The sequence below is a fragment of the Palaemon carinicauda genome, chromosome 7 (genome assembly GCF_036898095.1).
Source record: "Palaemon carinicauda isolate YSFRI2023 chromosome 7, ASM3689809v2, whole genome shotgun sequence".
Classification (NCBI taxonomy): domain Eukaryota; kingdom Metazoa; phylum Arthropoda; class Malacostraca; order Decapoda; family Palaemonidae; genus Palaemon; species Palaemon carinicauda.
This window is the reverse complement of record NC_090731.1, coordinates 143,641,488-143,668,395: the sequence shown is the minus strand read 5'-3', so window position 1 is coordinate 143,668,395 and position 26,908 is coordinate 143,641,488. Positions and strand designations below refer to the sequence as shown.

Here is a 26,908-nt window from a genome sequence, read left to right as displayed (position 1 = left end):
TATTTAGAGCCTGGCCCATTTTTTTCTGGAATAGCAAAGCTATAATTGCTGTTGGGGCAGTCAAGAAAGAAAAAATTTCAAAAGGTCCATCTCCCTTCAATAGCAATTCTCTCCATTGCCTAATATGACAAGCTATTATCATAAAATAAATAGTATACAAACTAACATCTAAAAGTAAGACTTTGCCCATTTTGTTATTAGTAAATTCACCGATACCTGTTACTGCACTGTATATATCTGAACACAGATTTCAAGAAAATGTTCAAATAGATGTCTTTATAATGTAAAAGAAACAAAAATGTACAGTGTAAAGTTTGTAAATAAAGAGAATCCATGTACAGTACTTGGTTCAATAAGGATTCCTTGTATAAAATGGACAACAAAACTTTCATAAAGATTCAGACAAGCCATGCTGATTAAATCTAGGTTTGGGTATTTCTAGAAAAGATACTGTGACATGAATTACATATTTATAACTTAATTTTTAAACTAAAGTTAATTATTTCAATACTTACTACATGAAGTTCGTGTTCAACTCAGTCTTCAAATTAAAATTTCAGCTAAAATAAAACTAGGGATAAAATTTCACAAAGGCATTTGTAAAACACCTTGTTCTCACTGGAAAGGCACAGATAGGTTTAATACTTATAGTATGAAGTTTATGTACCGAGTAGAAAATCAAAATCACCGCGAGTCGAGGCAGGTGGGAACTTTTATGAATTTCAAGTAATTATTGAAATAATGGATTCTAGTTTAAAAATAAAGTTTATTTCTTTTAAACTCCCTGAAATTCATGTACTAAATACTAAGGATTTACATTCAACCTGAACCCAAAATAAATATAATTGGTCCATCCAAATCTCAGCCCTATATACTATATTTAGAAAACAAGTGATAAACCTTAACAAATTGCTATTGGTTATAATCAACTTGGCGCACAACTCTAGGCTCCAAATTGAAATACTGTCAGGTACTACTTAAATTATTCACCAACTTAATCTCATCCTCTAAACTAAAATTGACACTAACTTTCTTAAAAGCTCCCTTATTGCCACAATAGAGCCAAAGATAAAAAATACATAAAAATCAAACTTACTTCTCAAATACTGTTTAGCAAATATAGAACTGACATGCTACTATGTTCCATTTAAAATTATCATAAGGGATAAAGTAAAGGTAAAAAAGCTTTCACTTTTAAACCCTGTAAGCAAGCTTCAAACTATTTATGAATACCGACAATTACATTCTTCAAAAAGAATGACATAGCACTTTATGCAATGGGTCCTCTGACCTGTTTACACTGCTCTAAGTACAATTTCAATGAACTAATTGGAAAAAGTTACTTCTCATCACTGTCCCTTCTTAAAACTCCTTTGAGAAGGAATGAAACAAGTACAATGTAATCTCTTTACTTTGCAATCAATTTTTGCTTCAAAGCTAGAATTGCTTCTTCAAGATTAAATCTAACTAGAACAGAGATTGCCCAGAATCCACTTAACTCTATTAGTTATCACTAAAGCTAAAACAAACTGGTTTTAATTGCTAAACACTTTTAAAGGGACTGTATCCAAAGGTACAAACCGAGGGTCTCACAAATAACTTTGTGCTATATCCAAATTCCACTTCATTGAATATTGAGCCGTATTTTTTTTTTCCAGTAAAAGTTTTAAAAGTTTCTATAATTTCAATGTTGACAACTCAATCTAGTCCAACATGTTGCTTTCCTGAAGTTAAAATAGATCCAAAACATTTAGTTGACAAAACAGTAAAACCCTTTTCCTATCTAAGAATCCACAAAAACATAAGTTATTCAAACTGGTTTTAGTTTCTGATATCTTTCTAATTTTACACAAAGTAAACTATGTTGCTAATGCTGATACTGTACAACCTATTTGTAGATCTGGCTGCTATAATATGACAGACTAGATAGGTTTGAAAAACGCACACACACATGCATGTGGTTGTGGTGTCTATTTTGTATATTGCATTTACTAGAACTGGACAAGAACTGTAATTTTGAAATGTGATTTACTGATTATTTTCAATGTGAACATGGTGGAAATGATCATGAACATTGCTGTGCCAAAAACTTCAATAATTTCCTGACTAGAACTATATCCGATCATAACATGCAAAGATTACACATTACATGAAAAAAGAAATTATTGGATAAAATAAATTTTCTCTCACCTTAACAGAGTATGTGGATTTATGTCATTTTATGTTGCATGCATAAATTTCTAGGAAAATACTGCCACTAGCTTTCAAATCCCCATCAAAAACCTAAACAATCAGTTTGGGGGAGGGGGTTTTAACCCTACAAACCCCCACCAGGCTGAAGACAAAGAGGCCTGCAGGCCCTGACTTACTCATCTCGCCCATTCATCAGAAGGGATTGACAACTCTGGTATAAAGATTAGTTTCCTAAAACTGTTATGGTAATACATAGAAATAATTATATATCAAATTACGATCTGCTCCAAGTGGTTCCGCACAGTTCATCGAAATATATTACTGTATCTCTAACTCTTATCTTTGACAATAAAAATACAAAGGAAAGTCAAACTTGGTTTATAGATCATTATCTACAGTAAATATGAACTCTCCAAAATTACTTAAGATACAGAGAATATAAAGTACAATCTGCTAAAAAAGAAAAAAAAAATATATCTGTTCTTTACATCATAGCAGCATTCATAACTTTGAATTTTTGTTAACCGAGTACCTGTAATTATTGAAGGTAAAGGAAATGTGAAAAATGATATTGTAATTATAAAATAAATTTTTGAATATACTTACCCGGTGAATATATAATAGCTGCAACTCTGTTGCTCGACAGACAAAAAACAGTAAAAACTCGCCAGCGATCGCTATACAGGTTGCGGGTGTGCCCACCAGCGCCACCTGTCGGCCAGATACCACTCTCTCGATGTAAACAAAGACTCAATTTCTTCTCATCCCACTGCGTCTCTATTGGGGAGGAAGGGAGGGTCGTTTAATTTATATATTCACCGGGTAAGTATATTCAAAAATTTATTTTATAATTAAAATATCATTTTTAAATATTTAACTTAGCCGGTGAATATATAATAGCTGATTCACACCCAGGGTGGTGGGTAGAAACCAGTTAAATATGTTTACATCGTATAAGCTAAGAGTTTTTTTATTTCATTTTGACAGTTATCAATATAACAAAACCAAAATAAATAGGTAACTGGTAAGGAAGTCGACTTAGACGATTACTCTGCCTTGTAAGTACGTCTTCCTTACGGAGCCCCGCGATCCTCTTAGGATGCTGACAGACCCCCAGGAGCTGAAGTATCAAGGGCTGCAACCCATACAACAGGACCTCATCAAACCCCTAATCTGGGCGCTCTCAAGAAATTACTTTGACCACCCGCCAAATCAACCAGGATGCGAAAGGCTTCTTAGCCTTCCGGACAACCCATAAAAACATTAAAACATTTCAAGAGACAGATTAAAAGGATATGGAATTAGGGAATTGTAGTGGTTGAGCCCTCACCCACTACTGCACTCGCTGCTACGAATGGTCCCAGTGTGTAGCAGTTCTCGTAAAGAGACTGGACACCTTTTAAGTAACATGACGCGAACACTGACTTGCTTCTCCAATAGGTTGCGTCCATGATACTTTGCAGAGATCTATTTTGCTTAAAGGCCACGGAAGTTGCTACAGCTCTAACCTCGTGCGTCTTAACCTTAAGCAAAGCTCGGTCTTCCTCACTCAAGTGTGAATGAGCTTCTCGTATTAACAATCTGATAAAACATGACAAAGCATTCTTTGACATAGGCAAGGATGGTTTCTTAACCGAACACCATAACGCTTCAGATTGGCCTCGTAAAGGTTTAGTACGAGCTAAGTAGAACTTAAGCGCTCTAACAGGGCATAAGACTCTTTCTAGTTCATTGTCTACGATCTCCGATAAGCTGGGAATATCGAAAGATTTAGGCCAAGGACGAGAAGGTAGCTCATTTTTGGCTAGAAAACCAAGTTGCAGAGAACAAGTGGCCTTTTCTGACGAAAATCCGATGTTCTTGCTGAAGGCATGAATCTCACTGACTCTTTTAGCTGAGGCTAAGCATACCAGGAAAAGTGTCTTAAGAGTGAGATCTTTCAGGGAGGCTGACTGTAAAGGCTCAAACCTGTCTGACATGAGGAATCTTAGGACCACGTCTAAATTCCACCCAGGAGTAGCCAAACGACGCTCCTTAGTGGTCTCGAAAGACTTAAGGAGGTCTTGCAGATCTTTATTGTTGGAAAGATCTAAGCCTCCATGCCGGAAGACCGATGCCAACATGCTTCTGTAGCCCTTGATAGTGGGAGCTGAAAGGGATCGTCCTTTTCTCAGGTATAAAAGAAAATCAGCTATTTGGGCTACAGAGGTACTGGTCGAGGATACAGAAACTGACTAGCACCAGTCTCGGAAGACTTCCCACTTCGATTGGTAGACTCTAATGGTAGAAGCTCTCCTTGCTCTAGCAATCGCACTGGCTGCCTCCTTCGAAAAGCCTCTAGCTCTCGAGAGTCTTTCGATAGTCTGAAGGCAGTCAAAAGAAGAGCGTGGAGGCTTTGGTGTACCTTCTTTACGTGTGGCTGACGTAGAAGGTCCACTCTTAGAGGAAGACTTCTGGGAACGTCTACTAACCATCGAAGTACCTCGGTGAACCATTCTCTCGCGGGCCAGAGGGAAGCAACTAACGTCAACCTTGTCCCTTCGTGAGAGGCGAACTTCTGCAGTACCTTGTTGACAATCTTGAATGGTGGGAATGCGTAAAGATCCAGATGTGACCAATCTAGGAGGAAGGCATCTATATGTATTGCTGCTGGGACCGGGACTGGAGAGCAATAGATTGGAAGCCTCTTGGTCAGCGAGGTTGCAAAGAGATCTATGGTGGGTTGACCCCAAGTCGACCAAAGTCTCTTGCACACATCCTTGTGGAGGGTCCATTCGATTGGAATTACTTGACCTTTCCGACTGAGACAATCTGCTAGGACGTTCAAGTCGCCCTGGATGAACCTCGTTACTAGGGAGATGCCTCGATCTTTTGACCAGACGGGCAGGTCCCTTGCGACCTCGTACAAAGTCAGTGAGTGGGTACCTCCCTGTTTGTAAATGTACGCCAAGGCCGTGGTGTTGTCCGAGTTTACCTCCACCACCTTGCCTCGAAGGAGATTCTCGAAGCTTATCAAGGCCAGATGAACCACCAAAAGCTCCTTGCTGTTGATATGCATGCTTCTCTGACTCGAGTTCCACAGACCTGAGCATTCCCGACCGTCCAGCGTCGCGCCCCAGCCCAAGTCCGATGCGTCCGAGAAGAGAACGTGGTTGGGTATCTGAACTGCCAGGGGAAGACCCTCTCGTAGGCTGATATTGTCCTTCCACCAAGTCAGACAAGACTTTATCTTTTCGGAAATCGGGATCGAGACCGCCTCTAGCGTCTTGTCCTTTTTCCAGTGAAAAGCCAGATGGAATTGAAGAGGACGGAGGTGTAGCCTTCCTAGCGAGACAAATTGCTCCAGGGATGATAGCGTCCCTACCAGACTCATCCACAGCCTGACTGAGCAGCGTTCTTTCTTCAGCATCTTCTGGATGGAGAGCAGGGCTTGATCTATTCTGGGGGCCGACGGAAAAGCCCGAAAAACTTGACTGTGAATCTCCATCCCTAAATACAGAATAGTTTGGGATGGGACCAGCTGTGACTTTTCCAAATTGACTAGGAGTCCCAATTCCTTGGCCAGATCTAGAGTCCAATTGAGATCCTTCAGACAGTGATGACTGGAAGAGGCTCTGAGAAGCCAGTCGTCCAAGTACAGGGAAGCTCTGATCTCCGATAGCTCGAAACTGGTACCCCACATTCCTGTGAACAAACCTCAGAAACGGTTGGGAATCCGGGTGTATAGGAATGTGGAAGTATGCCTCCTGAAGGTCGAGAGAGACCATCCAGTCGCCTTTCATAAATGCTGTCAAGACAGCCTGGTAGACTTCATCGTGAAGTTTGTCTTGACAATGAACACATTGAGCGCACTTGCCTCTTATGTACTCCTGCAGTGAACATGGCTGCCAAAACATGGAGCCATCCCTGAGGGACTTGTCCCTGCAGAGAACGTGGCTGTCAGATCATTGGAGCCATCCCTGAAAGCCTTGTTTATGCATGACATAATTGTACAGCAAAACTTCAAAGGCTCGAAAACAGCTGTGAAGTTGACCTGTAAAATCTTGGAGCGTCTCCTGGCCAGGCGCCAGGGAGAGTCTACGAGATTTGAGAAGTCTATCTGGGCAGAGGCAGGAACTCCCAAGCCGAGAACTTCTCTCGTGTCATATCAGACTCTCGCTCTATAAGCCAGTTTAAAAGAAGGGAAAGCAAAGGCTGTATCCCCCAAACTCCTCCTGGTGATAAACCAGTCGCCTAGCAAACGTAAAGCTCTCTAGGAGAGCGAGAGAGCACTAGCTTATAAACAACGGCTTCGAAGTAGCTAGGCCTAGTGTAAGCTCTGACGTTTAGGCGAACGAGGAGCAGCAGTTACAAAAAGATCCGGACAAAGATCCTTAAAAATCAGCATGATTTAATTAAAGTCCATAGAGGGCTAAGCAGCTTTAGGCTCCTCTCCGTCTGACAGAGTCCTCAAGGGAATATCAGTAGGAGGGGGAACAACAACTTCCTCATCTAAAGGAACCTTGTCCGATAATAGCTGAGTCTCAAGCAAGGGAGAGACCTACTGTGGTGGCAATGCTTTACAAGCAGAGTCCACACGCACTGGTGCATTAGTAGCGGACCAGGACGCAACGTCATGTAACTGCTTGACAGTCTGTGAACTGTCAACAACAACAGGTGCGAGAGACCAGGACGCAACGTCATGTAACTGCTTGACAGTCTGTGAACTGTCAACAACAACAGGTGCGTGAGGATGCACAGCGTCCACTCGAGACTGCTTTGACTGCCTAGACTGAGCAGTCAAAACAACTCTAGAATGCGGAGGTTGACGCACAGCGTCAAAACAAGTCAACTGCGATTGTTAGCGAACGTCCTGAACGTCAACAGGAGCATCAGCAAGTGGCCTAACGTCCAAATGTGGCTGAAAATCCACATGAGACCGCATCGAGTGTGGTTCTAAACAACCTGACTGACGTGACTTAGCTACGCCAACGTCAACAGGACGCACAAAGGAACGTTAGGTTGGCTGAAAGCCAGGATCTCGATGAGATAAACGGCTAGGCTCAACGGACTAATCGGCAGAATAGTCTTCCATAAGGGAGGCAAGCTTATTCTGCATGTCTTGCCGTACAACCCATTAAGGATCAACGGAAATGGTTGCGGTAAGAGACGAGGGTAACGTCTGTGACCGCAACACTTTGCCAACAAAAAAGACTCTCGGAGTCTGTGTTACGCTTTTGTTAGGCGGCGAGCAGTTTTCCGGTGACTGCATAGGGTCAGAGCTGTCCTAATGGCTGCAACCAGGATGCTGGACCTGTCCTGAAAGGACTGACTTTCGCTTAAGGGCATCGAAACCTTGTTTCAGGTTTCTTATGCGAAAAGCCTTCGGATGACGAGGAGAAAATTGTCTCTCTCGCCTTATGGTAGGGGAGATCTTGGTAAGATACACCCGATACCATAGAGGGAAACGTCTGTTCGCTGATCAAGGCCTCTCGAACCCATAAGTCGTACGACATTACTTCTCCCCTGGGCTTGGGAGCTTGCAAGAGGTCCCGGACTAGGTGAACGACAGGCACGAACAGACGAACCCTCGGACGCAACACTAACACTTTGCGCAATATCACTTTATCACTACGATTTTCTGTTTTGCACTTATTTCACTGAAATCGAAACTTTTACTGATTTCTACCTGAAGCACGCAATTCTACCCTCATCAAAAGGTAGTAAATGCTAAATCAGTCGTATAATGCAAGCACATTAATACCAGCAAAAAAACAGTAAACATCTTTTAAGATAAAAAAATCAGTGGTTGGGGAAGAGAATAAACACTAGTTCATTCAAAACTACGTTTTCAATCTCTCACCGTACATTGCCTGGGGACGAGAATAAAACTAAAAAAGTTTTATCCTTTCTCCCCGTACAGAGACTAGGGACGAGAGTAACTCGAGAACAACGTTTCCCGCTTGAACGGAACGTTTTCTCTCCTCTCTCTCCCTCCGTCTCTATCTCTCTCTCTCTTTCTCTCTTGATTTCGCACCTAAGAGAAGAGCCCAATTACGTTTCGTCAAAAAAACATGTTATTTGACCAAAGGAAAAAACTTAAAGGTTTTTCAATTAAAAAGTTCCTTTAAAATAGAATTTAAAACATTTAAGCTTTGAAAGAAGAATGAACAAAACGTCAGAATCGATTTACTCTTTCTGTAAAGTGAAACCGTGATACTCTCTCTCTCTATCGTAACGATAGAGCGCAAACTGCGTAGCATAAATAAACTAAACGTTAGTTCATCTTTGAAAACAGTACGAAGACTATTCAAAGAAATTCTTTCATAAAATATTTATTAAAAATATTCATTTAAAAAGTTTTAAATCATTAGCTCTTTAAAAGCTATTTACGATTGAAAGGGCTCAACGTTGTTTAACTTCGGTTTCCAAGTTAGGACCGCCTACTCTCAGGAAAGGTCGCATATAAACAAAACATTAAAATTTATTTTTTATGTTTATTATAAATGGAAAGTTAATCGAAGAGGCCTAATAAAGGCGGTGAGATATAAAATATATAGAGGAAAATCTATAATTAATTTATAACGTGATAAGATAATTACTAAAAGCCTAAACACACTTCCGTCTAAGGGAAGGGTCGGCCATTTAAAAGTCAAAGAAAGTCCATACTCTGTCACCAAAAATTAAATCTATCCAAAACGAGTTCAAGATTTAAGATGAAGATAAAACACCTGCACTGCGAAAGCTCAAACCAAAATGAAGTACTTCACCAAATATGTTGAGAAAACTCCAGGTTCTACAGCGAGTAAAAGTACGTCTTGTCGACACGTCGACAGAGAAGAAATTGAGTCTTTGTTTACATCGAGAGAGTGGTATCTGGCCGACAGTTGGCGCTGGTGGGCACACCCGCAACCTGTATAGCGATCGCTGGCGAGTTTTTACTGTTTTTTGTCTGTCGAGCAACAGAGTTGCAGCTATTATATATTCACCGGCTAAGTTAAATATTTAAAATCTAAAAAATTGAGGTGTTGAATAAACTGAACTTCTGGAGAAGATGCAACAAGAACATAAGGGGAGGTTCATAGAAATAATATATTATTTCTACACTCGCCAGATGATTAGCGGAATAAAGAGGATAGGAGGTAATTCGACCGAGTCGAAAGAAGCGATACGACATGCACAGCATACTATAGTTGTTAGACACTAGCAAGTCTCATTGCTTTACTAGAGGCATTAGTTTATTGAAAAAAAAAAGAAGAAAGAAAGAAATTTCTTCATTATAACATGGAACTCTACATTACATGCATTGTGACAAAAGCAATTTGAACATCGGGCAAGTATAGAAATAATGTTATTAAAATTCTGTTTTTTATAGAGTACAGTACTGTATACAAGTTTTTGTATACGACATAATGAAAAATGCAAAGAAAATTTCGAATAACAAAAGCTTTTAAATTAGATATTAATTTCTAAAAATACAAAAATCCAAAATCCAATGGGTACACTGCTTTCCCCTTAAGATCTAAGAAAGCTAAGTAGATGCAATGTTGAAAAATTCCTCCAAGTTGTAAATTAAGTTTGATAAGACAAGAATCATAACTCTTCAATTTTCTAAAACTAGCTTGAGCAAATTGCTCTTAATTGGAAAGGAAAAAAATGAGCAATGTAAGATTGAAATAGTTGGAAAGTTGGGTGAAGAGATACCATAAAGAACAGAGAATAGAACAATGCACAAAACAATACAGTTGGGGTTAAAAAAATTACTGCAAATTACCTGTATTTTTGTATGGTAATGAAAATCGTGAAAACATCCACTTTAACCAAAATAATGTAGTCCAAGTTTTGGAAAGAAAAATTAAGTTTCATCAATGTTATGATGTTTAGTACTGTTAACCCTTTTACCCCCAATGGACGTACTGGTAAGTTTCACAAAACTCATCCCTTTAACCCCATGGACATACCGGTACGTCCTTGCAAAACACTGCTTTTTACCTTTTTTTCCCCAAATTTTTGATAACTTTAAGAGAAACTTATGGCATTTTCCATAATAATGAGACCAACCTGACCTCTCTATGATGAAAATTAAGGCTGTTAGAGCAATTTAAAAAAAATATATATTGCAAAACGTACTTGAAAAAGAAAACGCCTGGGGGTTAAGGGTTGAAAAGTCCCAAATAGCATTAGGGGTAAAAGGGTTAAACTACATGCTTCAAGAAAATCAAATAAATATACAAGAGACACTTACTTTGGCTAGGCGCTCTGCTCTATTGAAAATGATGATACTCTGTTCGGATTCCAAGCTTCCTTCTTCTTCCTTAATGGTAGTAGCAGAATCCATCATATCAGTTGGCCTATTCAGAAGAAAAAGTTCAGATTTTATTTTATAAATATCAGTTATTACAAGTACAATCTTTAATTAGCACTGTACCCACAAGCATTTTCTATTACTGTACTAGGTACAAACTCCCTCTACCTTTTAATAAAGAAACATCACCCTATTATATGAAGTGTGAACCTAAATCACTTGTGCAAGTCAGGACTGTTAAAGGAATGCCTACATTCTCACTATGTGTGTTAATGGGTATGGCAGGTCAATTACTGATATGACCTGACATTATTATATAAATTTTAATTTCATAAGGTAGAGCACATCCAAGATTTTGTAACAATATTGCTAAGACTGCTTTAAAAATATGAGCTATGAAAACTCATTTTAATAATCTAATATTTTCTAACAGGAGCAAATTATTATTACAGTACTGTACTTGGTTAAACATGAATAAATCAATGGATCTTATGAAAGGCTGAAAAATGAACTACAGTATTTACATTTATCAAATGGCAATAGGCAATATTCCTTATTTTGGTCTCTTATGTGAATCTTTCTCGCCAAACAGCTTACATTCATGAACGAAAGATATAGAAGATAAATATCCCTAAACTGCTCAACATTACACTTTGTTACTACAAGTCAAAAGCAAAATAACTACAATATTTCATCAACTTTTTGATACTTGATAATAAGGCAGTCACATTGTTTCTAAACAATACTATCCACATTTCTTTGATAAAAGCATAGTGAAAATTTAAAGAAGTGATGTATAACTTGCAAGTCTCATGACCATATCATTTGAAATTAGAGCCAACTTAGATGTGGCTAGTTTCTTTGAATGGCGTTGGGAACCATTTTTAATACCCACAATTCATTATCAGGCAACCATTTTTTGATACCAACAATTCATTATCAATGTAAAATACAATCATTACATAAAATAAGGAATTTTAATGATAAATTTTGTTACACCTATACTCACCTGATGTTCATATTGCTGCTTCTCCAAAAGCTCAGTTTACTGATGTTTAACCACAACAATTTTTCAAAATTAAAGTTTCTTTCCTTTCAATGGACAAAGTCCTCTTTTAGTAATGACACATACTGCCAGTTAATAGGTAAAAACGAAGTGCTAGGGGTTCTTTGATATTAAGTTTTGAAGTTGAAAGTATTCCCTATCATTACTTGACATCATAAATCAGCAGGTGGAGGGTGGGCATGTATATGAACACCAGTGTAAGAGTATAGCAATAAAAAAATTCACAATTCAAATTGTTTCATTTCTATGAACTTCCCCTGATGCTCACATTGATGGAGGTGGGATGCCAGTGAAGGAGAGATAGATCAGAAGAAAAAAAAATTATAAAGTAATTAATATTCTGGACTCTTAATAGCAGCAGTCTAATTTCTTTACCAGACGTGTTTATATTGAAAGGTAAGACAATTGGAAATATTTTTGTAATTTGAGGGTACCTGTCAAAAAACAGAGCTTCCTGAGAAGTAATATGAACATCAGGGATGGTTTATAAAAAGCTTTTCCCACAGGTAATGCTATAGAAAAAGCTTTTTCAAAATTTAATTTGACAATGTAATCTACTGAAAAAAGAAATCTGCGGCAAATCATGAAACAATGGAAATAGTAGTGGAAAATTGCAGCATATAGTAAGAGAATTAGTTATGGCAGTCATGGCTTATGCCACTTACTTATGACTAATGTTACTTCCTAACTGAAAACTATCTTCATACTGTACAACTGATCTCCGTTTCTCTTCTCATGGAAGTCCAAGATACCATACCCAGGTAGGATGACTATAGAAAAATTGTAATGTTTCAAAGAAATCCTACAAATTATATAAATAGCAGTAAGTAAATTACCTATTCAACACTCATAAGTTAGGATTACAAAAAAGTAACCTTTGAAAAGTTTATGAACTACATAACATATTTACTTAAGTATTCATCTGCAACAACTAATGGTAGTTATTAGGAAAACTTTTCTTGAAAATTAAACACTACACCTTTACAGAAAATTACAAACTACATAGTGCCATAAATACTATTCTGGAGGCAGTGATGAAGGTTACCATATGATTTTAGAAAAACTACTGTACTTTCTGATTTCCCCTTCTTCATTTACTTTTAACCCATTTCCAACTATACATAAAGGTATTAAACTATACCCCACAAAAGTTTTCTCCTTTTGAAAACATTTACCAATGTTTGTTGAATGTGACTCGGTGGTCTAAGTGATCTGAAGTACTTGCAGTCCTAGTTTCATGTTAAACCCAAACACACACTTCACTTCCATCATAACTTTTTATGGCTTTCAGGAAATTACTGTACAGTACTGATAAGATTGAGTGTTAGTTGTGTTTTAGTACTGTTTAGTAGTTTGGTCTGGTTATGCAATTTGTTAAACTTGTACACAATAATATGTACGCTACACAACCAAGCCTTTTAATAAGCACAGTCCAGTAACATTTGATTTAGTCTACACTTTAATAGGAGTTTGCAAAGAAATAAACATAATAGGTATTTAACCGCTCAAATGCGAGTGTGCGTTTTACCATACACATTTTTTCCCCATTGGCAGCAGTGGTGGTTCCAGTAAATCAAAAGCAAATTGTCACAGAACTAAGGAGTCATGTAAATAAAACAAATTAAAATCTAAAACTTAAGAATCAAATGGCTTGCTTATATCTTTTTCAATACCTGTACTGTATTTAAAATTTTGAATACAGCAAAATTTTGAATACAGCAAAATTTAACTGATTCTTAAATACAGTCCATACCTATTGTGTATTAGTTAGGGGATGCACCTTCATGACATTTAGTTTACATTCTTCAGTCTTCTCAGTGATTTTTACTAAAAGATATCACTTTGCTTAATAGACTTCCATAATGTAATTGTTTCCTTTGTAAAAAAAAAAAATGTTAGGTAAATTATATTTATGTATTTAATAAAATTAGTAACGATGCAATTGAAGAACTTACAACACTGTTAGATTTTAGAACCAACAACAAATTATATCTTTCATGTTCACAAGGGCTAGGATTTCAGCTGCCTATGAATAGCTTTTCACTAATGTTGTGGTTAATCTAAACTTTCTTTAGAAACCAGAAGCTAAACATAGGATAAGTTTCTCATGCAAACCTACAGCACTACAAATGTTAGTAGTCTCAAGTTTAGGATAAGTTTGAATTATCAAAAAATTCTTGCAAAATATCTTTAAAACACAAACTTAACCTAACCCAAGGTTATAACCTCATAAACTAGTTTTCATCATATTTCTAAGAAAAATTTATCCTCCTCAGTTTCCTTTCACAGACTCACTTTTCATCTATCTCTGTATATTTTGAAGTTTTACAACTGTAATCTTTGTAATATCAATAATAGTACAGTAGTGCTGTGCACAATATATTTTTTTTATAGTTTAAAAAATCAAAATTAGTTCATAAATATTAAACTATGATCTGTCTAAAATTGTAATTGCAATTTTTCTCAATCTAAATTTAAATTGCCTTATGTTTATGCAGGATTTCAAAGAAATTAAAATACTGGCACAATATCATATTAAATTCTAAAAAGTAGTTCTTATAGCTTTTTCTATATAATTTTCTCTACTTTCTAATTCTGCTAAATATATAGTTAGACTAATATCTTTTTTAGTTTTTTTATTTTCTTACATCTTTATATACAGTATATAAGTCTAATAAAATATTCACTTCCTGGACATGGCCATTGATTTCTTGGATGTAATCTTGGGATTTTCTACTTTAATTTCTGGAAAAACTCCAAATGTAGCCAACTATGTATGCAAATTCAAGAATAAATCCATATAAAACGAGAGCATAAACAGCGCATACTGTGTATGTTAACTAAAAGATACTGAACACCAGATTCAGAAAATGAAACCCAGACTGGATTTTATGCAGTCGTACAAGAACAGCTCAGAAATGTTAGTACTAATTTGCAAACATTCAACCATACAATTTGTTTCCAAAGAAACTCATGACCATACTTACATTGAAGAGTGAGAGCAACGCGAATTAGCCGAACCAACATTGGCCGAGCCTGTAGATCCACGGAGACTACCTGTCCCCGATATAATTTGCCAACTACCAACTGAACTAACGGACTCCTGCCGCTGCCTTGGAATTGGTTGTCCACGAGGAACTGGAACAGGCATGGGACTAGTCCTTAAAGCACTATTTTCTTTATTTCCTTTATCAGAACCTGCACTATCTCCACTAGAATCACTGTGTCCATTGCGAGATCTACGAGGGCAGGATAACGGCCTACCCGATTCTGACAAGGACGAATTAGATGCCCCATTCTTTAATGACCCACTTTGAGTCCGAGTGTGTGCTCCTGGTAGGGCACCTGATCTAAGGGATAACTTCCCATCACAACTAGCACCAAAAGAGTCCGTTTCTCTTAGAGAGGATCGGCTAAAAGCTGCCCCCTTATTAGTTGAAGAAGCAGAAGACGCACGACTTAGATTAGGAGACATATCGTCAAAGTCCAATTCACCAGAAAAATTTCCATACGGCCAAGTCAAATGGGCATTATATGCATCTGCATCACCACTTTTTCCAGCTTTAAAATATACAGGAGGAGTGTGATGGGAAGAGCGATTTGAGGAACATGAAGAATTGAGAGAGTTTGAGGATCCTGCTGAGCTTAGTCCATCTGCCTCTAACAATACACAGCCATCCAATCTATCTGAGCTTGCACTATCACTAGAAATGTGTCGCCTGGAAAATCAAGATAAAACATTACTAGTACTTGATGGGATTGAAAAAAAATATAATGTACCTTAAAGGCTGGAACATAAGAATAATTCTTTGTTCACTAAAATATTTTAGCTAAAGAAAAAAAGGCTTAAACTAAAAATATGGGGGATATTAAAATGGTAAATTTTTTTAGATGACAAATTAACAGATTTTAGCAAAATCAAACCAAACCAAACCAAACCACACACCCCATCTACACAACAGCCACCACCTATTGAACCTACACTGTATTAAAATCTTATTTCAACTGCTGTAAAATGAAAAAGCATGTTTTTCTACAAATTTGACGGGACTGGTCTACATGTTATGTTCTTTTGAAGGAAAAAGCCTAAAAACTTACAGTAAAATCATGTGCCGACAGAACATGACTTCTGTTCAACTTTCCATTGCTGACGATGCTTTATTGCAAAAATTAATTCTCTAAAATCAAGAACACGTACGAGATATAGTCATATAATAACCTATAGGTCAAAATGTAGTAGACATGAGTATTCTTGTGGTAGCTTAGAGATTATATGATTTCTTGACCACAGACCTAATTCCACAACCTTATGGTACCATCACAATCCTATTCATATGATGGAAAGGTTTGATCATATTCCCCTATGCAAATTTTGCTGTAAAGTAGCTACTTTTCTTCATTGCCTACATTAACAGGGCCAAATGAGTATCACCATATATGCCAATTCCATAAGCTGATAAAAAGAAAAACTTTTTAAATAAAAAATAATTTTTAACAAGTGACTGTGAAGGCCTCCAATAACATTTATGAAAACCTCAATACTGCCTAGTGAGCAGGGCCTATTAATTTTCTTATACAGGTAAGCACATTTAATATTTCCGTGTGGCTAGCAGTTACCTTTTTTTCCTTTTATTTAAATATTTTAGATAGAGTTATATTCAGTCATTATAAAATGTAAGTTCTTTTTTGCACCAGAGAATGTAAACCCTATAGAATGCCCTATCAACAGTAATGTTACAAATATCTCAAGGATAGTATCTACAGACCTGTACCTAATAATAGTATACATTATCCTCAAAACTGTTTTGAAGACAGTAGTTAAAGGCAAAGCAATATGGCTGCCACAATAAAATGTACAATTCAAGAATACTTCACCGAGCCTAAAGTGTAGATTACAACTACTTGTTCAAAATATCAATTTATGGTTTTGGAACTAGATGGCATATTGTATGTACAATATAAGAATCAGATAAGCCTAAGGATTTTTTTAAATTCATCCTAGTTACAATTGCTGTGTGATTATACTGCATAGAATTGAAGTTTGAATATATTCAATATTTCTTACAACTTTAGTGTTCATCCATATAGCATTTATTTTCCTAGCACTTGCAAACTATGTATTCATTCATAAAGTACTAAACAAAGAATTAATTCCACTGATTTTAAGAAACTTCACAATATTTTCTAAATAGGGGTACTACAGAAAGTACTGTACCTCAATATCATCTCCATAATTAATTCTCTTAGTACTGCATATTTACTTAATTGGGTTTTGCACTCTTTTCCACAGTGCCTGAGAAATAAACAAGAAGTCCAAGAGAATATTGTCCATATGTCTAAGGAACACTGCATATGGTAAAATAACAGCAATATCCCTGTAAAGATTTCATCACGGATGGTCAATGTTGTCCTTTTCATGGTTTTTCAGCCTTTCATGGTTTTAAACTACTAAATGTCATATAAAAAAACAATCTAATGGTTACTTTAGAAATTCCAGTAGCCTCCACATTTTAAATAATTTCTGATTAATTTTGGTCAAAGATATCAATTCAGAACACAACACCTTACCTCCTTCCTATGGTGAAGTCATCAGAGGTGATGAATTTTAAAAAATAGAAGCAGAAGAAGAAGATCTCTTCTCCTTTGTTCAATCTGTCCTGAAGGTCATGACCAAATGCCATCCAGTCATAGGCAATTGTTAGATATAGAATCTGTCAAGTTGAATGTATGATTAAAATCTTTAAAAAAATGTTATTTTGATAATAAAATAAATTTTTTAATATACTTACCCGGTGATTATAATAGCTGCAACTCTGTTGCTCGACAGAAAACTCTAAGGTAAAACTCGCCAGCGATCGCTACACAGGTTGCGGGTGTGCCCAACAGCGTCATCTGTCGACTAGATACCCAGTACTCAATGTAAACAAAGACTCAATTTTCTCCTCGTTCCACTACGTCTCTATTGGGGAGGGAGGGTCCTTTAATTTATAATCACCGGGTAAGTATATTCAAAAATTTATTTTATTATCAAAATAACATTTTTCAATATTTAACTTAGCCGGTGATTATAATAGCTGATTCACACCCAGGGGGGTGGGTAGAGACCAGCAATATATGTTTACATTATTATGAGCTAAGAGTTTTTATTTCATTTTAGAAGTTATCAAAATAACAAAAACAAAATAAATAGGTACCTGGTAAGGAAGTCGACTTGAACAATTACTCTGCCTTTTTAAGTACGTCTTCCTTACGGAGCCTCGCGATCCTCTTAGGATGCTGAGCGACCCCTAGGATCTGAAGTATCAAGGGTTGCAACCCATACAACAGGACCTCATCAAAACCCCTAATCTAGGCGCTCTCAAGAAATGACTTTGACCACCCGCCAAATCAACCAGGATGCGAAAGGCTTCTTAGCCTTCCGGACAACCCAAAAAACAATAAAAACATTTCAAGAGAAAGATTAAAAGGTTATGGAATTAGGGAATTGTAGTGGTTGAGCCCTCACCCACTACTGCACTCGCTGCTACGAATGGTCCCAGTGTGTAGCAGTCCTCGTAAAGAGACTGGACATCCTTAAGATAAAAAGACGCGAACACTGACTTGCTTCTCCAATAGGTTGCGTCCATTATACTTCGCAGAGATCTATTTTGTTTAAAGGCCACGGAAGTTGCGACAGCTCTAACTTCGTGTGTCCTTACCTTCAGCAATGCTTGGTCTTCCTCACTCAGATGGGAATGAGCTTCTCGTATTAACAGTCTGATAAAATAGGATAAAGCATTCTTTGACATAGGCAAAGATGGTTTCTTAACTGAACACCATAAAGCTTCAGAAAGGCCTCGTAAAGGTTTAGTTCGTTTTAAATAGAACTTAAGAGCTCTCACAGGGCATAAGACTCTTTCTAGTTCATTGCCAACCATATTCGATAAGCTGGGAATATCGAACGATTTCGGCCAAGGTCGAGAAGGCAGCTCGTTTTTAGCCAGAAAACCAAGTTGTAGTGAACATGTAGCCTTTTCTGACGAAAATCCGATGTTCTTGCTGAAGGCATGAAGCTCACTGACTCTTTTAGCTGTGGCTAAGCATACCAGGAAAAGAGTCTTTAAGGTGAGATCTTTCAGGGAGGCTGATTGTAGCGGCTCGAACCTGTCTGACATGAGGAATCTTAGTACCACGTCTAAATTCCAACCAGGCGTAACCAAACGACGCTCCTTCGTGGTCTCAAAAGACCTAAGGAGGTCCTGTAGATCTTTATTGTTGGAAAGATCTAAGCCTCTGTGACGGAAGACTGATGCCAACATGCTTCTGTAACCCTTGATAGTGGGAGCTGAAAGTGATCGTTCTTTCCTCAGGTATAAGAGGAAGTCAGCTATTTGAGTTACAGAGGTACTGGTCGAGGATACAGATACTGACTTGCACCAGTTTCGGAAGACTTCCCACTTCGATTGGTAGACTCTAAGGGTGGATGTTCTCCTTGCTCTAGCAATCGCCCTGGCTGCCTCCTTCGAAAAGCCTCTAGCTCTCGAGAGTCTTTCGATAGTCTGAAGGCAGTCAGACGAAGAGCGTGGAGGCTTTGGTGTACCTTCTTTACGTGTGGCTGATGTAGAAGGTCCACCCTTAGAGGAAGAGTTCTGGGAACGTCTACTAGCCATCGAAGTACCTCGGTGAACCATTCTCTCGCGGGCCAGAGGGGAGCAACTAGCGTCAACCTTGTCCCTTCGTGAGAGGCGAACTTCTGCAGTACCTTGTTGACAATCTTGAACGGTGGGAATGCGTATAGATCCAGATGTGACCAATCTAGGAGAAAGGCATCTATATGAACTGCTGCTGGGTCCGGGATTGGTGAGCAATATATTGGGAGCCTCTTGGTCATCGAGGTTGCAAAGAGATCTATGGTTGGTTGGCCCCAAGTGGCCCAAAGTCTCTTGCATACATCCTTGTGGAGGGTCCATTCTGTTGGAATTACTTGTCCCTTCCTTCCGACTGAGACAATCTGCCATGACATTCAAGTTGCCTTGGATGAACCTCGTTACTAGCGATATGTTTAGACCTTTTGACCAGATGAGCAGGTCCCTTGCGATCTCGTACAACGTCAGTGAGTGGGTCCCTCCTTGCTTGGAGATGTAAGCCAAAGCAGTGGTGTTGTCCGAGTTCACCTCCACCACTTTGCCTTGAAGGAGAGACCTGAAGCTTTTCAAGGCCAGATGTACTGCCAGTAGCTCCTTGCAGTTGATATGCATTGTCCTTTGACTCGAGTTCCATATTCCCGAACATTCCCGACCGTCTAATGTCGCGCCCCAGCCTACGTCCGATGCGTCCGAGAAGAGAACGTGGTTGGGAGTATGAACAGCCAGGGGCAGACTCTCTCTGAGGCTGATACTGTCCTTCCACCACGTCAGGCAAGACTTCATCTTCTCGGAAATGGGGATCGAGACCGCTTCTAGCGTCTTGTCCTTTTTCCAGTGAAATGCTAGGTGATATTGAAGAGGATGGAGGTGTAGTCTTCCTAATGACACAAACTGTTCCAGGGATGATAGCGTCCCTATCAGACTCATCCACTTCCTGACTGAACATCGTTCCTTCTTCAGCATGTTCTGGATGCATAACTGGGCTTGGCTTGTTCTGGGGGCCGACGGAAAAGCCCGAAAAGCTAGACTGTGAATCTCCATCCCTAAATACACAATAGTTTGGGATGGGACCACTTGTGACTTTTCCATATTGACCAGGAGACCCAATTCCTTGGTCAGATCTAGAGTCCACTTTAGACCCTTCAGACAGCGACGACTGGAAGAAGCTCTGAGAAGCCAGTCGTCCAAATAGAGGGAGGCTCGGATGTCCGCTAAATGAAGGAATTTGGCTACATTCCTCATCAGCCTCGTAAACACAAGAGGAGCTGTGCTTAGGCCAAAGCACAGGGCTTGAAACTGGTAGACAACCTTTTCGAAAACGAATCTCAGAAAAGGTTGGGAGTCCGGGTGGATGGGGACGTGGAAGTAGGCGTCCCTTAGGTCTAAAGAGACCATCCAGTCTTCCCTTCTGACCGCTGCTAGAACCGACTTTGTGGTCTCCATGGAGAACGTCTGCTTTGTGACAAAGACATTCAGCGCACTGACGTCTAGCACCGGCCTCCACCCTCCTGTCTTCTTTGACACCAAGAAGAGGCGGTTGTAGAATCCCGGGGTTTGATGGTCCGAGACTTTGACCACCGCTCCCTTCTCTAGTAAAAGAGACTCTTCCTGTTTCAAGGCTCGTCTCTTGTCTTCCTCTCTGTACCTGGGAGAGAGATCGATGGGAGACGTTGCTAGAGGGGGTTTCCGTACAAACGGGATCTTGTACCCCTCTCTGAGCAACTTCACAGATTGTGCATCTGCGCCTCTCTTTTCCCAGGTCTGCCAGAAGTTCTTGAGTCTGGCTCCCACTGCTGTCTGAAGAAGCTGGCAGTCAGACTCTGCCCTTAAAGGACTTGGTTCCTTTCTTCTTTCCTTGTTTCCCTTCGGCACGAGCACCTCCTCTGCTGGAGGCTCTGCCACGAAAGGGCGGAATAAAACGGGACGCTGGAGTGTCCATCCTTGGTCTAGCTGACAAGGTAGGCAAAGGGGTGGCTTTGCGAGCGGAGGACGCAACAAGATCGTGAGTGTCCTTCTGTATCAAAGAAGCGGCAATTTCCTTAATCAGGTCTTCTGGAAAAAGGCACTTGGAAAGAGGAGCAAACAGAAGTTCGGATCTCTGGCATGGTGTAACTCCAGCTGAAAGGAATGAGCATAGGTTTTCACGCTTCTTAAGGACTCCGGACACAAATGATGCAGCAAGCTCATTAGACCCATCACGTACGGCCTTGTCCATGCAGGACATAATGAGCAAGGAAGTCTCCTTATCTGTTGGAGATATCTTTCTGCTTAGAGCTCCTAGACACCAGTCTAAGAAGTTAAAAACTTCGAAGGCTCTAAAGATACCTTTCAAAAGGTGGTCCAGGTCCGAAGATGACCAACATATCTTTGAGCGTCTCATGGCAAGGCGGCGGGGAGAGTCTACAAGACTTGAGAAGTCGCCCTGGGCAGAGGCAGGAACTCCCAAGCCGAGAACTTCTCCCGTGGCATACCAGACGCTCGATCTAGAAGAGAGTCTAGCAGGGGGAAACGAAAAAGCTGTCTTCCCTAAACTCTTCTTGGACTGCAGCCATTCTCCTATAACCCGCAAAGCTCTCTTGGACGAGCGTGCGAGGACGAGTCTAGTAAAGGCAGGAGTGGTTGACGGCATGCCTAACACAAACTCTGACGGAGGAGAACGCGGAGCCACAGAAACAAACTGGTCCGGAAACATCTCTTTGAAAAGGGCCAAAACTTTTCTAAAGTCCAAAGAGGGTTGCGTAGACTTAGGCTCGTCCAGTTCTGAATGCGGTTCATCTACGTGTGCAGCAACATCATCATCAGAAAGTCCCTCATCCGATAACTGATGAGGGAACGGCAACGGAGTGGGTAACGGCTGGATAGCTGAGTCCGGTCGCACGGGTGCATGCGTGACCGAGCCGGACGCAACGTCATGGAACTGCTGCCCAGTCTGTGAGCTGGCAACAACCATAGCAGCGCGGGGACGCACAGCGTCTACTCCAGACTGTCTGGACTGATGTGGGTGAGCAGTGGCAACCACACTGGGTTGCGGAGGTTGACGCACCGCGTCAAAACAAAACAACTCTGACGGTTGTTGAACCTCACGAACGTCAACGGAGACCTCCGTGCGTCGCTGAACGTCAACATGCGGCTGGCAGATCACACTGGAACGCATGGGTGGCAGAACTCTCTCAACTGGAGTGCGTGAGAAGGTTACCTCAGCGTCCACAGGACGCACAACCGATCGTGTGGGCGGTTGTAGGCAAGGAGCTGCACTAGCTCGTGCGGCAGCAACCTTCTCCGCACGAAAGTCCTGCATAAGAGACGTAAGTTTAGACTGCATGTCTTGCAGTAGAGACCACTTAGGGTCTACAGGAGCAGGTGCGGCGACAGACGGTGTAACTGTCTGAAGCGGTACCGCTTTGCCTCTCTTAGGAGGTGAGCAGTCATCGGATGACTGCAGCGAGTCCGAACTGACCCAGTGGCTACAACTGGGCCGTTGGACTTGTGCGGAAGGGACCGACTTGCGCTTTAACGGTCGTGAGACCTTGGTCCAGGGTTTCTTGCGAGAAACACCTTCCGAAGACGAGGTATAAATGGGCTCTCTCGTCTTAGTTAGGCAGGGGCGATCTTGGGTAGATACGCCCGATACCACGGAGGGAACGTCTGTTCGCTGATTAAAGCCTCTCGAACCCATTTGTCGTACGACATTGCTTCTCCCCTGGACTTGGGAGCTTGCAAGAGGTCCCGGACTAGGACGACGACAGGCACGAACAGACGAACCCTCAAGCGCAACACTATCCACAACACTATCACTCACTTTAACACTTCCCACTGCACTTTTGCACTTCAGCTCCTTCACATCCGCCATAAGTTGATTACGGTCACTAGCAAGGGACTCACTCTCTCACCCAGAGCTTGGATGGCACACATCATATCAGCCATCGAAGGTTCCTGAGTGCCAGGAGGGGGATTAGGAGCAACCACTACAGGGGAAGGAATAGGTTGTGGGGCATGAGGAGAGGAAATATCAATAGAACGAGAGGAACTTCTCCTAACTCTATCTCTCTCTAGCCTACGTGTATACTTTTGGAATTCGATAAAATCGAATTCCGAAAGCCCAACGCACTCCTCACACCGATCTTCCAATTGACAGGTTTTATCCCGACAATTGGAACAAACAGTGTGAGGGTCGATAGAAGCCTTCGGAAGACGCCTTGAACAGTCCCTAGCATTGCACTTCCTAAATTTTGGGACTTGTGAAGGGTCAGCCATTTTGAATTGGTCAAAGGGGAATTCAAAAAACTATCAAAAAGTCATCAACAAAGAATCCGTTATCAAAAAGAGTTCAAGGATTTGTGTGAAGAGAAACCCTGCACAGCGAAAGCTCAAAACTAGAATAATGTACTTCACCAATTAGTTGTGAAAAAACTCCAGTTTAGCAACAGCGAGTAAGTACGTCTTGTCGATAGCACGACAGAGAGAAAATTGAGTCTTTGTTTACATTGAGTACTGGGTATCTGGACGACAGATGGCGCTGTTGGGCACACCCGCAACCTGTGTAGCGATCGCTGGCGAGTTTTACCTTAGAGTTTTCTGTCGAGCAACAGAGTTGCAGCTATTATAATCACCGGCTAAGTTAAATATTGAAAATTACACAACACAGTCAAGACTAATGTGACAGTATTCTAAACCAGATATTGAAAGGAAATAAGAAAAAAATTATTAAATACAGTAACATTATACAAATTGCTTGTGGCATTAAATAAAAAAATTTAAAAAAAACTGTCAAGAGAACCATGTATACATGTAGAAGTAGACTTCAAACCAGGGCTAAGGGCATTTATCAAACATGTAATTTTTTTTTTCTCAATAAGTATGGACAAAAGATGAACAAAATACTTTAGATAAGATGTGCAAGTACAGTGTATTCACACAGGTCATTTATCATTCACCACAACATCTACTTTTAATTTAAGAAAGGTGCATACAGTTTGATAAGAGAGCTAAATATGAAGTATTAAACTGTCAATACAAATAAATATATACTGAAGCTTAATCTAATTTTGAGAAAAATACGGCTAGAATTTTTAAGTCAATAATTTTTTCTTTTATTCACTCTTCAGAACACTTGCTTTTAACAGCTAAATCATGCCCCATTAGGACACCCACTTGAGCTGTAAAAGAACCAGAGCTAGTCCCTCAAACCATAAGTGTACTATTCAAATCTTTTAGCATTTTTGTTTACTTATTTTCTAAATATTATAGTAATGCAAACCCAGACACTTCAAAGGTTACTGGTAATTATCTTTCATTGAATTTAGTTTTCTCTTCACAATATCTTACAGTACACAAGAATTTTTTTTTTTTTTTTTTTGAACAGCCTTCCCTGATTTGGTCTTATATATTTCTAGAACAGTATTGAAAAACCACACCTTAATCCCCTATTCTTTTCAATAAAGAATTGGAATTATGTAAGCAAGATCTACTCACGACAGATTTTTATTACAATACTAGACGAATAGTAGCTGCGAAGCTTCAGGAAATTAGTTGCCATACCTTGTCAGATATTGAAGGATATTGAAGACACTAATACAGAGTCCAATTTACAAAATTTCAGATTTACAAAAGCAAACTACCACTAGTCCAAAATAAGTTGTAAACTCCGTGGAGTTATGATTTTTAAATTGGTGCCACTTCTGACTGGGCCCCTAAGCCCCTGCTCTAATCCATAACCCATGATGTTCAGCACCAACCCACTTTATTCACAATCAATTGTGTTTGCTATTGTACTAATTGTAGCAGTTTGTGTTACCTGTTGACACTTTTTTGTATTATTTCCATAAAATACAATAACAATAACTATGGCTGATAATCAGATTGCTAGTGGTAGTGCAATGAAGCACAAAATTAGAGGTGATAATGGTTGTAGTGTAAAGAAATGGCAAATTAAAGTAGCCATTATCAAGAAACTAGATAGCAAATATTGCGTGTGCATGTAGAGTAAACTTCTCAACAATTTTCACGATTCATAAGACGACAACAAGTTGACCGATGACAGCGAATTATTCCCAGGTGTCAGCTACCTCGTCTCCCTTCAGGAGAGAGAGAGAGAGAGAGAGAGAGAGAGAGAGGAGAGGAGAGAGAGAGAGAGAGAGAGAGAGAGAGAGAGAGAGAGAGAGAGAGAGAAAGCGCAAAAGAGGGAAAGAAAGAGAAAGCGCAAAAGAGGGAAAGAAAGAGAAAGCGCAAAAAAAGGGAAAGAAAGAGAAAGCGCAAAAAAGGTAAAGAAAGAGAAAGTGCAAAAAAGGGAAAGAAAGAGAAAGCGCAAAAAAGGTAAAGAAAGAGAAAGTGCAAAAAAGGGAAAGAAAGAGAAAGCGCAAAAAAGGGAAAGAAAGAGAAAGCGCAAAAAAGGGAAAGAAAGAGAAAGCGCAAAAAAGGGAAAGAAAGAAAGCGCAAAAGAGGGAAAGAGCAAGAGAGAGAAAGAAAGAGAAAGAGCAAAAGAGAAAGAAAGAAAGAGTAAGAGAAAGAAAGAGCAAAAGAGAGAAAGAAAGAGCAAAAGAGAGAAAGAAAGAGCAAAAGAGAGAAAGAAAGAGCAAAAGAGAGAAAGAAAGAAAGAGCAAAAGAGCAAAAGAAAGAAAGAGAAAGAGCAAAAGAAAGAAAGAGAAAGAGCAAAAGAAAGAAAGAGAAAGAGCAAAAGAAAGAAAGAGAAAGAGCATGAGAGAGAGAGAGAGAGAGAGAGAGAGAGAGAGAGAGAGAGAGAGAGAGAGAGAGAGAGAGAGAATGTGTCGCACCTCAAGTGACCAGCTGATTGCATTGGTCGTGACAAACAAGAACAATAAAAATGGCGGCCAACACCTTACTCCTCATGTCCAAACAACAGCAATTAATATAATCCAGTAAATGAACCATCTGCATTTTATTCAACTCTACTAAAAGCATTTATGAAGTGGGTAAGTACAATAAGTTTTTAGTATAAAATTGGGTACCAAAACTATAAAATACCTTCTGTACATTTACTTAAAATTTAAACACTAGGTAGTAATGTATTTACTCAAAACATACTGCATTCGTACTGCCACTTTCAAGTTTTTTTTTTTTTTTTTAAATAATAATATTCATCATTTTACATACAGTAATGTAAGGTAATAAAGTCAAACATCAGTTGTAATAACCTGATATTAATTTTACATGAAAGGGAACTACGGTATTTCTCGAGTTCTGAAAATCGTACGCATCAGAGTTAGGCTATGCATACCCAAGCCAAAATTTAACCCGAAGGGAACTTGTACAGAAACTATTTAAAAATAATTTGAGCTACAAACGGTCTCTTGGTCCCCACAGTAGGCAAACAGAAAGACATGACTTTTCCGACAAATACGTCCATTTGTCCCTAAACCTAGACTTTCCCACATTTTCTATTGGTGAAATTTTATATCTCCCAGTAAAATATATTTGTTTGGCCCTTATGCCCTTACAAAGGTGGGTGTGTGGTACACACATGGCCTTTGCCAAAATGACGCTCGCAAACAAAAGATTTTTCTCTAAATTGGTACGTAAGAAAAAAAAAGTGAAATATTTAAAAAAAAAAGACCTTTGATATTTTCTTAGAAATTCATGAAAAGTACAATAATTTTGTTTGAGGAGTTTTTTTAATACACAAACTGTGTAGAGTTGTAGATTTTTCACCTGAATAAACCTATTTCCAATAAATGTATTTGTAAGGGAGATGTAAATGAAAATTTTTTTTTTTAACAAGAATTT

At 39.3% G+C, this 26,908-nt stretch overlaps 1 protein-coding gene across 1 annotated transcript in view; it reads right to left on the bottom strand.

Annotated features, from left to right (window-relative positions):
• Nucleotides 1-26,908, bottom strand: part of EDTP (Egg-derived tyrosine phosphatase) — a 73,507-nt gene that overhangs the window by 5,331 nt on the left and 41,268 nt on the right. Inside the window, exons 9-11 of the mRNA XM_068376953.1 lie at nucleotides 17,112-17,254; nucleotides 14,531-15,262; nucleotides 10,418-10,523 (exon numbers count right to left, since the gene is read on the bottom strand). Coding sequence (XP_068233054.1) covers nucleotides 10,418-10,523; nucleotides 14,531-15,262; nucleotides 17,112-17,254 — 981 coding nt within the window. The remainder of the gene's footprint in view (nucleotides 1-10,417; nucleotides 10,524-14,530; nucleotides 15,263-17,111; nucleotides 17,255-26,908) is intronic.